Genomic DNA, 15,331 nt, shown 5'->3' with positions numbered 1-15,331 from the left:
GGATGTCGAGTTTTGAAAACGAGTCATGTTGTGAGATGATTTATTTGGAGTTGATGGGTGATCATCGACTTTGGTGTTGATGGGTGATCATCGACTCTAGTGTGAGTTTTTTGACTTCTCTATCTATTTTCCGTGTCATTCTAATTGTTTGATTTTAAATATAATCTCCTGAACTAAGTTATATGCAAGAGTTGTTATAATTTGAACTGTGTGACTTTTGGTGATCTCCTGAACTAAATTTCTACGCAGGGATTACTAATTTTTATGTAGTGTGATTGGATGTTTGGTTGTGTTTGTGGAGTTAAATGTTGTTGCTTTAAGTATCTCACGAGCTGAGAAATTATAAGCATGCGTGACGTGAGTCATTTTATTTGAGTTTACTCATACGAGCTTGAAAAGCTTACCGGGTTTGTCGTTTCAACCCGGTGCACTATTCCATGGTGTAGGGTTTATTGTGCAGGTTAGAATATCGATTAATCGTCGTCGAAACTGAGGTGTACGTTCGGTAGTGTGGACGTCGAAGGGTACTCTTAGTTTTAAGTCTTCCGCTATGTAGTGAGTTGTGGTGGGTGTGTTTACTTATTGAATTGTCATTCAGTTTAATTTGTAAACTATCTGTAATGTAATATGTGATTCTAAAGAACGAGTCGGTATTGACATTGTGAGCTCAGTTTGTTTAGTTGCTTAATTTAAATGAATAATTTTCTTTGTGTTTTTCTTGTGCTTGTTAAGTTATCGCGTTTCGGATTTGAATTTATTTATTCAAAATTCGGGGCGTGACACGTGAAGAGGAGGAAGAAAGGGTTCCATAGCCGCCGGCCTTGTCCAAATCTGTGGCCGGACGCGGAAGAAACGGTCGGCCAAAGCCGACGGGGTCGGGGAGAGAGAGAGAGTTACCCATCTGACCTACCACAGTAACTTCCCATATATATAGGAAATTACCATGAACAGTAACTTTACATTTTCGCTTATAACTTTCACATACTAACTCCGATTTTTACAGACCACATATACATGCGCTCTGTTTAACGTCCTCTACGACTTTCATGAAGAAAGTTTTCTCAAATTTTGACCCGAACAAAAAATCAACTTTAGGTAAACTGATCGAAAGGCTCGTAAACTGGTAAATTTAGGTTCGGGACGTTACAGTTCAAATATGTGCTAAATGAACAGAATAGAATAATAAGTTAAATTTGGTATAGAAGCATGTTAATGAGTTGAATTCTAGTTCTGCCCCTTATGATCGATGGACTTAATCCTTGTTGATACGAGCAATATTTTTCTTTTGTCGTATTGGAAGAGATCAAACTTTCATTCATTCTAATTCTTTGACATGCAACGAAAGTTCTATATATTTATTGAAATTTGTCAATATTTGTAATGAAATATATATGTGATGTCATAGAATACAGTTAATTCACAATGAGAACAGCATGCCAGAGGATAAACGTAGCTAGAACTCAGGCGTCGCTACAAATTCGAGAATAAATGAAAAATTAGAATCTGGAAAAGGCAAATGCATGCATACATGTACAGCTTTATAGTAACTTGAAGAATAACTTACACTAGAATCTTAAGGGTGTGTTTGGTATAGCTGTACTTTTAAGAAAAGCTGGCTTATGTTTATTTATGAGAATAAGTGGCTGAAAAGCAAAGTAGCTGAGTGTTTGGTAAATTGGCTTTTTATAAGTGTTGTCAGTGGCAAAAGCAGTGAAAAGTGTTTGGTAAACTCAAAACTGGCTTGTGCTTTTTGTTTGTGGAATGACCAATTTAGACATGAAAGATTATTTTGCCTTGATAAATGTTGTTCAAATGCTCTTGTTATCATTATTTTAATCTTTATTATGTCCTCATAAATTTTTCTTAACTTTCAAATTTTATAAATCATGGTGACCATATGATTAATATTGGACAATTTTAAAGCAAGAGGGAGAAATCAATTGTTTTGAATGTGGTGATCTTCTTTTCTCACAAAACATCAAAGAGAAAAAACAATTTTCAATTTTCCACTACTCATTTCCATAATGCTGAGACACCAAGAATCGTTCGGTTCCTAAAGCAAATAAAAAGCATTCAGAACGTGCACATATAGAGAAGAGATCAATTTATCGAGATGAACAACATGCACTCTATCTGAGACATGTTGCATGAAGTTCACCTGATTCATAAAGAGGGTCTGACATTTGTTAAAATCCAACAGAAAGAACTTGAGCAATCATGGAGCTTGAAACCTTCTATAGATAGTTTACTCATTGACTTAGATACTGTAAAACCTATAAGATTAAGCAAAAAGAAATACAGCTAAAGGGGGAGGCCAATTGAACATAATAAATTTATTTCTCTTTGGATCTCAAAAGTTAGACACAATAAATACGAAGAAGGAAAAAAAAAAATCAGACAAGTAAATTGTAAATCTTAACAGCCTCTACAAGTCAAATGGCTTATAACAAAAGGTACAAAATAGTTGTGAAAGAACTTATCCACTACAGTTTGAAATCACTTCCTACACAACCTTCTCAAGATAAGAAGCACGAAATCCTTCTCCTCTTGGATGTACTACTAGCCCCACCTAATGCAGCAACTCTTGCTGTGTTGATCCAACCCAAGTATGCTCAAGTACCTACAACATACCCAGAGGACCAGTAAGCTGATATGTAACATTCAATACTCAAATAATTGAATGTTAAAGGACGGATAGCCCAACAGTAGAAATCATACATTATAATTGAATGGACAGTTCTAATCATAGCAGTCACCATTCTTTCAATGACTTACACATATGACTTTCATAGACCACCATCATAGTCCATAAGATGATCAGAACAATGCTAAAAGTCTGGATGGTAAGCATCAATGCAATTTAAGTTTTGGGCTAAGTGAAGTACAAGGCTGCAATCGATGCAAAACAATAAAAACGCTGACCAGTTGGAAAGAGTAATGTTAAATGAACACAGATCAGAAGAAACGATATATAAAGCAAGAGGGAGAAATCAATTGTTTTGAATGTGGTGATCTGCTATGAGAGTCAAACTTTCAGTAAAATATAACACAAGCAAAAGAAAGATGCAAATAGTGAAAAAGAACCAATGCTATGAGAGTCAAACCTACTATCAAATGTTATACACCACTGAACCAATGCTTTTGCCAAACCAGTAATTGTCAAACCAGTAACCTAATTCATACCTACACTAACACATCACCAGGACATCAGAAAATATTCCAATTTATCCCAATTGTTTTTATGTTGATCCTTATATAGTTTCAACATTGAGATGCTTGATGGAGAAAATATATTTAAATTATGACCTCATTCATGGAAGTATTAATACCTGAAAAGCTAAATCTGTACCTTTATGCCTTAAGAATCAGCCCATGCTTTCAACACATCTGGCTCAATACTGACTCTACAGGAATGCTTTCAACCAGTACTCTTATAGAGTAACATAGATCTAAAACACACACTAGACTTAACTATCAAGGTACCTAGGCTACCAGATTAAGAAAGAAGGAGAATGTACAGAGAAAGAGCAAGGGAAAAGTTCAGAAAAAACGATGATGCACTTGTACCAAAAGCTTCCAAAAAAGAAAAAACTCATCCTTCCCGCACTCCTATCTGCTCCTTTTTGGGCTGTCCACCCATTCATAATATCCTCCACTTCTCTCAACAGCTTCCATTGAGATCACATCTCCACTTCCCATATATCAGTCAATCCTTTCTAAGATAGCATACAGACATCTCGTCTTTTCTATTTTATGTTCTTTTTCTCTTGAAGGGTATTTGTTCTAAGAACATAATAAGCACCCATAAATGCTAGTACGATTCAACTAGTTAAAACCCCGCATCAGCAGTAAGAGTTTAATACTAGTATAAGCAATGCAATCAACAGAATCAACCACCATAGTGGTTCAAATCCCATTCAGTTATAATCATCACAATTCCAAGAAACTAAATTTTTCTCTAAAACTATGCAAAGAACATATAATTATATACATCAGACCCGTCTGGGAGAGCTCCGTCTGGGAGAGTCGGGCATGTTTGAACTGAGTGACAAAGAGAGGAAGAGGAAGAAGAAATTGAAGCTACTGGAAGAATACTACTCGATCTGGTTCCCATTTTCCCAAATCAACCTAAACCCACATTGATTCAGTACCCAATTACACAAATTTAAGCAAAAAGACAAAGAATTTACAATTCCATCTAAACGAACTATACAATCTTAGCTCCAAAAAAAAAGAATATATCTAAAACTCAAAGCAATTCAAGCATAATTGATCTCATATCCGTCAAACCCAGAACAATATTATCTCAAACATTCATCAAATTCAAAGAAATTGAAACTGAAATAGATACAAGACTAACCTTGAATCAAATTGCCAAGCAGCCATCAATCAAGGATTGAGGCTTCGATTTCGAACACGGATGAGAGGTGAAGTGAAGGCAGTGAGAGAGAGAGAGAGAGATCAAACCAGAGTCATGAAGCGGCACTGCGTGTGAGGCTTCGAACTTGAACACGGAAGAGAAGGGTTTCATGGCATTGTGAAATTGCTGAAACGAAGAGAGGATAGAAATCGGTATTTCCAAAAGTTCATTAAACTACAGTGACAAAAGCCATCTCCTGCTTCTAAAAGCAGGTCACTGGCGGCTTTGGCTTTTTAATCGAAGAAGCGCTGGCTTCTGGAAAAAGTAGTGAAAAAACTGGTTTACCAAACGCGAGATGTAGAGGCGCTTATAAGCAGAGGAGCAAAAAAGCCCCCCCCCCCCCAAACGCAGCCTAAAGCCATTAATTTTTTGACACTCAGTTGTGATCTAGAAAGCTATATACTTATCTGACTTATATTAAGAATCAAAGCTGCCATAAATTCTTTGGTCAGCAACTGATCAGGTGAACACTACTGAGCGACTTAGCGAGTAGCAAGGCTTCCCCAATACAAGAAAGGGTTCACCGTTCACGTCGATAGATCGATAAGTGGGTTACAGAGGCTATTGAACTCAAAGCCTTCAAGTGATATCGGACAAACTAAGGATTTGGAAAAGGAAGCCCAATGTTACGATGGACTTATGGACCAACCTTTGCTGAGAGTGTGCCCAATTAATGTCCATGTTCATGAACTAAAGTTGAAGAATTCTATTTGTAGTAGTTGTACGTGTTGTATACTTCCATTGAAGAATTTAACAAAATGATGATGATGATTATCAACACAACTTGACTAATACTACATTTGAACGGGAGGCTGGGGTTAAGATGAATCACATATGGTTCTACATGATTGTCATAACTGCATGCACACGCCATCGTTCCATAGTAGTATCACTATTACAAAAATAGGGTGACAGCTCTACGTGTGATTTGATGTCTTGGTCTTTAGGGCACTTCATAATTAATGAAGTCTTGAACACCAACTAAATTATATTTATATATACAGTAATAAATCGAAATATATGTTTTTTGGTTTTATATTCTCTGCTACTTAAAAAATTTCTAAATTTGTTGTAGCCATAAATTCAATTCCGCGTTTGCCACCGAATACCACTTCTATAACTTCTTATCAAAGGCAACAAACTAGGGTAAGCACAAAGAAAGAACTCTACTTGAAGACGAAAGATGGAAATTTGCAGAGGACGCGCGATATGATTCGATACATACTACCAGATTGAAGGATGATTTGCTTCCGCAAGGGTTTTTTTTTTTTTTCTCCCTCTCTGATCCTGAAGAGTATTTTTAATGAATAATGAGTAAGGTCTATACTTCGGTTGCATTTTTTGAACAAAGACGCTGCTCCAACGGATAGATTAGAAAGTGCAAGAAACATTTGTTCAGAGAAAAAAAAATGTACAAGAAATAAAAGTCATACATTAAGAAATAACTCTGCAATGGAAGAATTTTTATTTGTCTTCAGAAAAAAAAAAAAATGACATCATATAGTTATTACATTCTGCATCTGAGTACATCGATTAAGAGACATTAATTAGTACCACCAAGAAGACGCTTAAGTTTCCTGATCTGAGATTTGTCCAGTAAAGTAGTCTTGGATATCAAGTCAGTAGACAAATCGTTTTTAAACAGTGAAGTCTCCAAAACATCCAGACCTGGGTTTTCACTGCTTAAGCTAGCATACATAAGGACCGGAGTATCGCCTTGATTCACTGCGAAGTGAAATAAACCTCGAGGGAAAATCATACTATCACCCTTGCTCAGAGTTTTCAGATAAACTTTGTTATTCGAGTCAATGAACCCTGCAAGTACCGAACTTCCTTCCGCGACAATTAGCACTTCTGTAGCTCCGCGGTGAGTGTGGAATGGGATAACTCCACCCACACCCAAGTCCGTGCGAGCCACTGAAACGCCGAGGCCATTGAGACCTGGAAACTGAGCAACAACTGCAGGTACAAATCCAAACTTGTGAATATTGGAGGTATTGCCAGGAACTCTTAGGCCAGAGTAGACGAAATCATCTACCGTAACTTTTGCAGGGTCTTTGCAAGAGTACCCTGCAGGGCCTTGAAGAGCTGTGTAGTCTGCAACACAGAAGTCTTGCACAGCAGCATAGGAAGAGGAGAGAACGAGAGAAAATATGAAACAGCAGATGGGGGAGATCATCATGATATGATATGCACGTAAAGGTGAAGTTGTTGATGTGCTATTTATAACCAACTTGTACGTACGTATATAATCCAAGAGGCTTGGGGCGGCTTTTTATGGATTGAATAAGAGGGGAGGCTTCCTATTAGGTTAGACCAAAGACAATTTCTGTATACTCTAAAACGCGTACGAAAGAAGCTAGACGTGAGAATTGAAGATGTCAACATGACTGTCCATAATAAGTAGAATATCAAATTTCTTACAACTTCATCGACGACTTTTATAGATAATTATAGGCAAGAAGAAGTTGACACGCACGCTTGTCGAAGGCCAGCTGCTACTGGAGTCATCTTGACAAATTCATTAATCAATTAAGTCAAGGTACGTAACATGATTGCTGAAATTATTGGGGTAAACATGTGAGGTGACCGCGAGCCTTCACTAACTTTTGAATTGTAAAGAATGACGGTCTTCTCAATCTCCTATTGTAATATAACGCTACTATATCTCCATAATAGTCTTTGCATAGCAATTGCCTCTGAGGAAATATTCTCGCGTAATTTAAAATCAAAGCAAAGCAGCTAGCAAGGTTTGATAAAAGGACGCCCTAGGATGAGGTATATATTAACTCACAGAAACAAAAGCTGCAATTGCTTGGCCCTTTTCCCATGTAAGATCGGTTTATCAAATGGAAGTGGAGGCAATGAGAGCTGGACTCCTACTTATTATTCATCAAGCATGGTCAATGTGGACATTGAAACTGACTGTGCTGCGATGTTTACTGCCCTTAATGGAGACACGGAGGACTTCTATGAGGTAGGTTGCATCGTTCAGGATTGTAAAGCATATATGCGCGCAATTTTCTCTTTAATTTTACAACCTATTTATCATAAAGCAAATTGTGTGGCCCATAGAATGACATACCTTGTTAGTGTTGATTATTTAGATGATTATTGGTTTGACGAGGCTCCTGTGATTATCTAGGATGCTCTCTATGAGGATTCTTGTATTAGTACTCGAGGTTTGGATACTATGTCTCCCTCGTTGTACAACCATCGATCCTTCAGTTAATAATAATATTATCGGGGGTGGAGTTGAGCCTCTCAGTTAGGCTGAATTTCAAACTCCGTTTCAAAAAGTAATTTGAGATGTGGTGAAACTCTAATCCTAGAGAATTTATCTATGTTGTTTCTGAATACAAATAGGTTCATACCATAGCTGATTAAACCTAATTGAATATCATTGATATACCCTAAATTCACTAATCACCTGTAATTAAATTCATGCTCTACATCAATTTAGAGAAGTGCAAGAAGACTTGAGTTTTGATATCAATTATCCAATTTAGGTTCCGTCATCAATTTGTTCACTTTGTGCAAGCCTTATGTATATATCAACTATGAATATAGTGAGTTTTTCTATGGACTATAAATTAGATTTCGTTTCATAATTAGAAGGAAAATGTAATATTTGCTAGAGAAACTGCGTTACTACCTGCGGTAATTGAAACAAATTCTTTGGAAGCAAAAAAGCTGATTGGTTCAAGTAATATTTGTTGGGCTGCTCTTGGTCATATTGTGGAGGAAATCAAACATCATATGGTGTTGTACGTGTCATAACACAGAAGTAAGTTACAAGCCACGTGAAAGTAATTGTGTAGCGCACACAATTGTGCAGTATGTGTTGCAACATGTTGGGTGTATGTTCGGTTAGAAGTAACTTTCAATGGCTTCTAGTTGTATTGAAAACGATCTACTTGTAACTTATTCTTTTGCTTAATGAAATACAACAGTCTTTTGTTACAATTTTTTTTTTCTATCTCATGTAGTTAACAGCAACACATGTCAGTTTCAAGAAAAACTGCCCAAAAAGTATGTTAGCCGATGTGTTTGTTTCTTGACCGTGACTAATTAGAAGATGGAAATGTTATGAACTTGACCAAACTTCATCGTCTGTGCACTTCAAAGGAGCAGGATTTGTGAGGGAGGGTGTAGAAATATTACGATTAGGAAAAGATAGAGTAGCTAGGAGACTACCTCTTAACCAAAAATTGGATCCGGCTCCTCTAAAGTTAGGAGCCGTGAATTTACATGAAGTTAATAAAATCTAATCCATTTAAATTCATCTAATGGTTCAAGATAGAACACATCATTGAGAGTTATTTAGTTTTTTTTTTTTTTTTTTTTGGCCACAAGCAGCACAACAGAACACCGTTATATATGTCGTTCATTGCTCAACTATTACTTTCTCAACACAGATTCCAGGTCCTTTTATTGAATGATATTCCCATTCTTTTTCCACAAAGAAGCAAAAGGAGAGCAGCTCGATCACAATTAGCTAGAATTTAAGTTACCAAACCTTAAGTCTTAAGATTAAAATAAGAAGTTGAAAAGCTTTGAAAAAATGGTTTCCTGCACACGTGCCATAAAAAAGAAGAGCTTATGAGTAATTTATGAATAGTAATTGATCAGAGCTTACGATATGCAACTTATTTCATGTTGAATCGATCTGATCATATCGAGTTTTTGTGGGTTACTACTAAGTATCAACGATTCATTCATTCAACATCAACCAAATCATTCAAATTCTAGGTCTCCGTATTCGGTTTTTGTATCATGATATTCAAATCGAATACTCTCATTAAGAAGAGGAAGCAATTTAATTGCCGGCAGGAGATAAAATCTTGATGAGATAATCTGAGAAGATCGATCCTGAAAGAAATAAATTTGACTGTAGTTTTTTTTTTTTGGAAGGAGATTTGACGGCAGTTACAAAAATAAAGGTACCTAGCTAGGTTAATTTAGTTGATGTGGACAATTTCAGTTCATTTGATCATTTAAATGGCTTAGATTTTATTAACTTCATGTAAATTCAAGACTCCTAACTTTAGAGGAGCCGGATCCCCAAAAATTAATCTAATAGTATACAATTCAAAAGTAATACAAATATATTCCAAACGTCAACTAAACTGATCAAAATTGATACACAACTTGTAGACAATTCTTAAAATTTAGAAATGTTGGTGTTGCTGATGACACGAAACTATATATTTATGTCAGCATGACTTAATTAGCTCTACAAGACTTAACCCTCTTTATATTTTAACAGGACTTTGTAATTTTGTATTGGAGAAGAAACTATCATAATTTATAAATTAGATTAATTAATCCGAAGTAGGGTTCATACCGAGATCCGGTGTAGATGGCCGCGACATGTTGCCAACTTTCCTTCTAAATAAGATTTTGGAGTCAACTTCCACAAATACAGCCACTGGTTTAACATAAACAAAGAGCTAATACAGCATGTGAGATGAGTCCTCACATTTCTAAATGGTAAAGTATGGCTTAATTTGTCTCCTCTCCCATGGTCTTCGACTATTCAGACGTTGACACCAGATTCTCATATTTTGTTTATCTTCATGATGGTCTTTGCTCCTCTCTCTCTCTCTCTCTGATTCCTGAAAACAATTGAGATATTCGCTCACTGAGTTCATTTCCTTTCTAAACAGTCGCAATTTCTTTGTTTTCTTTTGAACAATAGCCAATTTCTTTGTTAAAGCAAAGTTCTTTTTTATTTTTCTTTCATAAATATTGCAGCAATTTAGTTCATTGGAGCTTCTTTTTGTTATACATATTTTTATCAGAAAAAAAGAAAGAATTTTTATAAGTATCCGGGTGTTTGCCTTACAGCAATTTCGTTGAATAGTTTGAACCATTGGATAATTTATTAACCGGTTTACCCCTTAGCCTCTTTAAATTATTAGTTAAATGGTCTTTATTACTAATTAATTATATCATTAGCCTCTTCGAAGTTTTCTCCCAAAACTTTAGCTCGTCTCCCAGCGTAATCGAACGGCGCTCGTCTGGTGGTGGCCTGACATCTATGTTGGCCTTGGTCGCGTGATGTCGGGGCTGCAGCCAGACGGGCCTTAAAGGCTTGCTGATAGTTGTTCTCAGTTTATCTCTTGGCTTGGAGGTTGACGGCATCGGTGCCGGATCTTGGTCTGTTGGGCGTTGTGGCATGTGGGATCGACTGCGACATGGTGGGTCGAGGAGCAACACACAAGTGATGACTTTGATGGAGACGTAAGCAGTGGAGTTTTCTGGTGGTGACTTGGTGCGGTGGAGATCGATCCACGTTGGGTCGGGTCTTCTCCTGTGCGGGTTTCACTGTGAGATGTGGTTGGCAGCGTCGAGTGATGATGGTGGTGGTGTTCCTCATGGCGGCAGCGGTGCTACTGTGTTTTACTGTCGGCGGCTTGGCACAGTGCGACAAGGGTTGGATTGGGCTGCTTGCTGTTGGGCTCGGGCTAGGGCAAACTGTGGGCTATTGGGTCGTAGGCCTGTGGCCTCTATTTTAGTTTTAGTTTTAGCTAAATAATTCCCTATTTTTTTTAGGGCCCTATGCTTGTTAGGTTAGATTAGTTATGTTTTTTTCATAGCTTATAGGCTTGCTTGTAAGTGAGTGCTAAGTTCTTATATGGTAATTCTATCCCCATGTACCATTGTGGTTTTTCACCACGAATCCTTGATCTGGCCTTAGCTCATCAGCGGGAGGGTATGTAATGATCTATTTGACATGAGTTTTGACCTATTTGACATGAGTTTTACTAATGATTATCATTTATTTATTCAAAAATTAATTATATCATTAGCCAATTAATGTTTGATTATCAATTACAATTACACAATTAACAATTACGTTTTTTCCTTTCAATAAAAAAACCTCACAACCTAGGCTCACCGAATTACTATTAGCTAAATAATCTTTATTACTAATTAATTATATCATTAGTAGTTCTCTTAACCGAATATAATTATTTTTACATGCATTTTACTACAACCATAACAATTGATGTAAAAATAGAAAATCTCTTGTTTTAAATGTAGTAACTATGTCACGTACAACTAGTTATTATTGCTTTTTGAACCAGTTTACAAATATTACCACAATGTGTTATCATATAAGTAAACCATTATATTGGTGTGATAAAGTTCTCCGTTGCGTGTAATTAAAGTATTATATTATGTAATTTCCATCATAGAAGTCGTAATTACTTTCAGTTGATGTCATTTACGACACACTACAACCATTGATATAAAAACGATAATTTTTATTCAATTTATAGTAATTACTCCAACTACAACCAATGTACTAGTTTATGGATAATTTAATAAGTGTGACAACAAACTTGTTGTCAGAATAATAAATCTTTATGCTTTTATCATTAATGAAATTATTACTTCAATGACCATGCATTACCACAATCCACAACGATTGATATAAAGGCGGTAATTTTTATTCTATTTGTAGTAATTACTCCAACTAAACTAATGTACTAGTTTATGGACAATTTAATAAGTGTAACAACAAATTTGTTGTTAGAATGGTAAATATTTATGATTTTATCATTAATGAAATAACTACTAGAATGACTACACATTTTACCACAACGTCCCACAACAATTGATGTAAAAGCGGTAATTTTTGTTCCAGTTTAGTAATTACTTCATATACAACATCATTTACAAGATTATTAATCATTTTACAATTCCGACAACAATTGTGTTGTGAACATAGTAAAATTTAGGGCTGGATTTGGTACGGTTACCGTGTTTTTGCATCTGAGCCGACTACCAACCGAAACACATCGGTAAGCTGAAAACCAATACCACTACCGTGCCGGAAAAGTCGGTAACCGTATATTTCGGTTACCGAGATTACTGTCGGTTTTGTCTCGGTTAAGGCCCAACCGAAGAGAATGAATGGGCCTAATATTGATAAACATTTATGTAGGCCAATCACCCATTCTGGGGTGTTTTTAGACCATTTTTCCTGTTCAGTTTTTACCAAATACATAAAAGCTATTAAGCTCGTACTTAACTCTGCAATTTCCTAAATAATACATCTTCATCAAGTGTATTCCTCACCTTCTTATGGAGATGTGAGTTCTAGACTTGATGTTTTCACTTTTTCTCTTTCAGTTCTACATTCACAAATTACAAGCTCACACATCATATGTGACTGATGTCCAAGTCTAAAAGTTATTGAATATTACAGAACCTCAAATTGAAATAAACAAAAGCTGCAAGTGATTTGATGATTCCAAAGACTAAAAAAACAAAAAAAAAACACAGCAGCTGCATCCAAATCTTCAAGTAGACTCCAAAGACTTGACCAAAAAATGCACAGCAGCTATATCTTCGATCTAGATGTTTGCACCATCCAAATCTTCAAGCAGTAGTTGTCGTAGAATAGATACTTCAAGCAGAAAGTTATACACACAGAAAGACACAAAATAATTAATAAGAGAACAAGCAGAAACTTATTCACACAGAAACTCTCAAAGTCACATACTAATTAATAAGAGTACAAGCAGAATAGATACTTCAAGTTCAAAGAATTTTAGCATCCATAAAACATAATTATACACAAGAATTGGTAAAGTCATAATCATAAACACCCATACACAAAGTCACAAGCAGATACTTCAAGTTCAAAGAATCAAAACCCAACCAAGCACACACAAGTTTAGACGTTTAGTTACCTAATCAAAGACCTCGATCACCTCTCTGCCTCACGATAAACTGATAAAGCCTCAACTGAAATCCATGGTCAATACCTTCAAGCTTCAAAGGACTTTCCTACCAAAACACATATGAACATATATGTTAGATAACCACGATCAATTTGAACCATGAAATTAACAAAATCAACAACAGATTCCATTTTTTTCATACAAATTAGAGCAAAAGGAGTAACAAGAGTAAAAAAACTAAAAGGAGATCGATTTTACCTAATTATTTGTGCTCGGAAACACCACTTGAACACCGTATAAGTCAATGACAAAATTTGCCTCTGGACCTTGCTCTGCGTCCTGATGACTCTGACTCCTCCACCACAGTCAATTACAGGTGCTGGGCTCGCGTCTTCAAAACTTGGTGCGTGTTCATCCTCAGATCTAAAAGAAACCCCAAAACAAAACTCAGAAAGAGACCCCAATTTGGGTTTTACCCATTACCTACAAATTGAAATGGAGAGAAGGATTACCCATTGGTGCTGAGCGAATTTGCTTTGTTGGTCTAACGATTTGGGGATTTCAAAAATCAAACGATATCTGGGTTGAAGCTTATGTTGGTGAGGTTCGCATCAATGATCGATTGTTGTTTTTGGGATTGGATTGGGGCTGGGTTGGTTCTGAGAGGAAGAGAGGGTCGAGACTCGAGAGAGAGAGGCTGCGGCCACAAGTCGCAAATGACCTAATCTGAGTGACCCCTCTTAGGTTACCCCAATCTCCACTAAGATCCAACAGCTATCATTCACAGATGCTAGAAATCAACGGCTTAAAACATACCTAGTATTAAAAATAAATAAAAAATAATACAAGTATATATGTACGGTTGGTACGGTAATACCGTATAAATGATTTTACGTACCGCTACCGAGCCGCGTACGCTTATACGGTACGGTAAAACCGAACCGGACCTTCCGGTTACCATTTCAGTAGGCGCCGACGGCGGCGGTTCAGCCGGTTTCGGCAGGTCCGGCAATTTGAGCCACCCCTAGTAAAATTAATATTAGACTAAAAGATATGTAATTACTCAGTATTGTAAGGAGGTTTTCCGTTTGATAATCAAAGTTCTCAATTTGATAAAGGATTAAATACTGTTTACTCCCTATACTTATAGGGTTTCATCGTTTCAGTTTCTGACCTTCAAATTTCACCAAAAAAATCCCTGAACTCTCAATTTCCTCCCAATTGGTCCCTGCCGTCAAAATTTTCTGTTAAAGTTGTCGAAAATGTCTATTATGCCCTCACTTTTTTTAAAAAATTTATTTTTTCTCTCTCTTTTATTTCTTTTTTTCATTTCACCTCTTGAAGGTCTATGGATTGAAACCATCTTGATGAGGAGATGAACATAAGGAGGCGAGAGAGTCTGAAGAAGAAGAAGAGGTAAAAAGAAAAAAAAAATTAAAAAAGAGAGGAAGAGAAATATATATATTTTTTTAAGTAAATGAGGGTATAATAAACTTTTTAGGGGAAGATAACGGAGTTTTTGACGGATGCTTGATGGCAGGGACCAATTGGGAGGAAATTGGGAGTTCAGGGACTTTTTAGGTGAAATTCAAATGTCAGGGACTGAAACGATGAAACCCTATAAGTATAGGGAGTAAGCAGTATTTAACCCTTTGATAAAAGTTGTCAAACTGTGATATTTACATCTTTGATCACTCAATTACCACGACCACAATAAGTGTGGACGTGTGGTATAAGTCGTAATTCTAGTTCTACTGAGTGCAATTTATTATTTTAACAATATTTATTACATGTTTCTGAACAATGTTACATATCAAGAAAGAATGTGTTGTTAATATGGTAAACTTTATTTTTTAAAATGACATATATCAACACCTAAGTGGGTACCTGTTAATCAGTTCAATAGGTTTCCACTACATTAACTTATTAAAAATAAAAAAACAAAGATATGGCATACATCAAGGTACCGTAGAAGACCCAAAAAAGAAAAAAAAAAAAAAAAGGAGCTTCTATTCATAAATCCAAAATTGGTCGGTGAGCTGTGACCTGTTGGTAAGTTATAATTCCAACTTTGTAAAAGTCATGGGTTCCCTTCTCACCGACATATGTAAGGGTGGGGTGGGTTAAGGTTTTTTTTTTTAAAATAAAAAAATAAAAAATAAATTCAAAATTGGCATTTGGACATCTCCACTTAATAGACCTCCAATTTACT

At 36.1% G+C, this 15,331-nt stretch overlaps 1 protein-coding gene and 1 long non-coding RNA gene across 2 annotated transcripts; both read right to left on the bottom strand.

Moving 5' to 3' along the window:
• Positions 1-2,318: 2,318 nt before the first annotated feature.
• On the bottom strand, positions 2,319-5,046 carry LOC133727463 (uncharacterized). Its single transcript, XR_009855191.1, has 2 exons — positions 4,361-5,046; positions 2,319-2,620 (listed from the first exon to the last, which is right to left on the bottom strand). It is a non-coding gene; the product is annotated as an uncharacterized LOC133727463 (long non-coding RNA).
• Positions 5,047-5,854: 808 nt separating this feature from the next.
• Positions 5,855-6,663, bottom strand: LOC133727462 (auxin-binding protein ABP19a-like). Its single transcript, XM_062155038.1, has one exon. It carries the CDS (start codon positions 6,600-6,602, stop codon positions 5,964-5,966), a length of 639 nt encoding a protein of 212 aa, XP_062011022.1. The 5' UTR covers positions 6,603-6,663; the 3' UTR covers positions 5,855-5,963.
• Between the last annotated feature and the right edge of the window lie 8,668 nt (positions 6,664-15,331).

This window comes from Rosa rugosa, chromosome 1, assembly GCF_958449725.1.
Source record: "Rosa rugosa chromosome 1, drRosRugo1.1, whole genome shotgun sequence".
Classification (NCBI taxonomy): Eukaryota; Viridiplantae; Streptophyta; class Magnoliopsida; order Rosales; family Rosaceae; genus Rosa; species Rosa rugosa.
Note: the sequence above shows the minus strand (reverse complement) of the source record. Positions and strands in the feature narration are given on the sequence as shown.

Excerpts from the sequence above, each read along its gene's own strand:
- LOC133727462 (XM_062155038.1), bottom strand. The coding sequence starts at position 6,602 with ATGATGATCTCCCCCATCTGCTGTTTCATATTTTCTCTCGTTCTCTCC.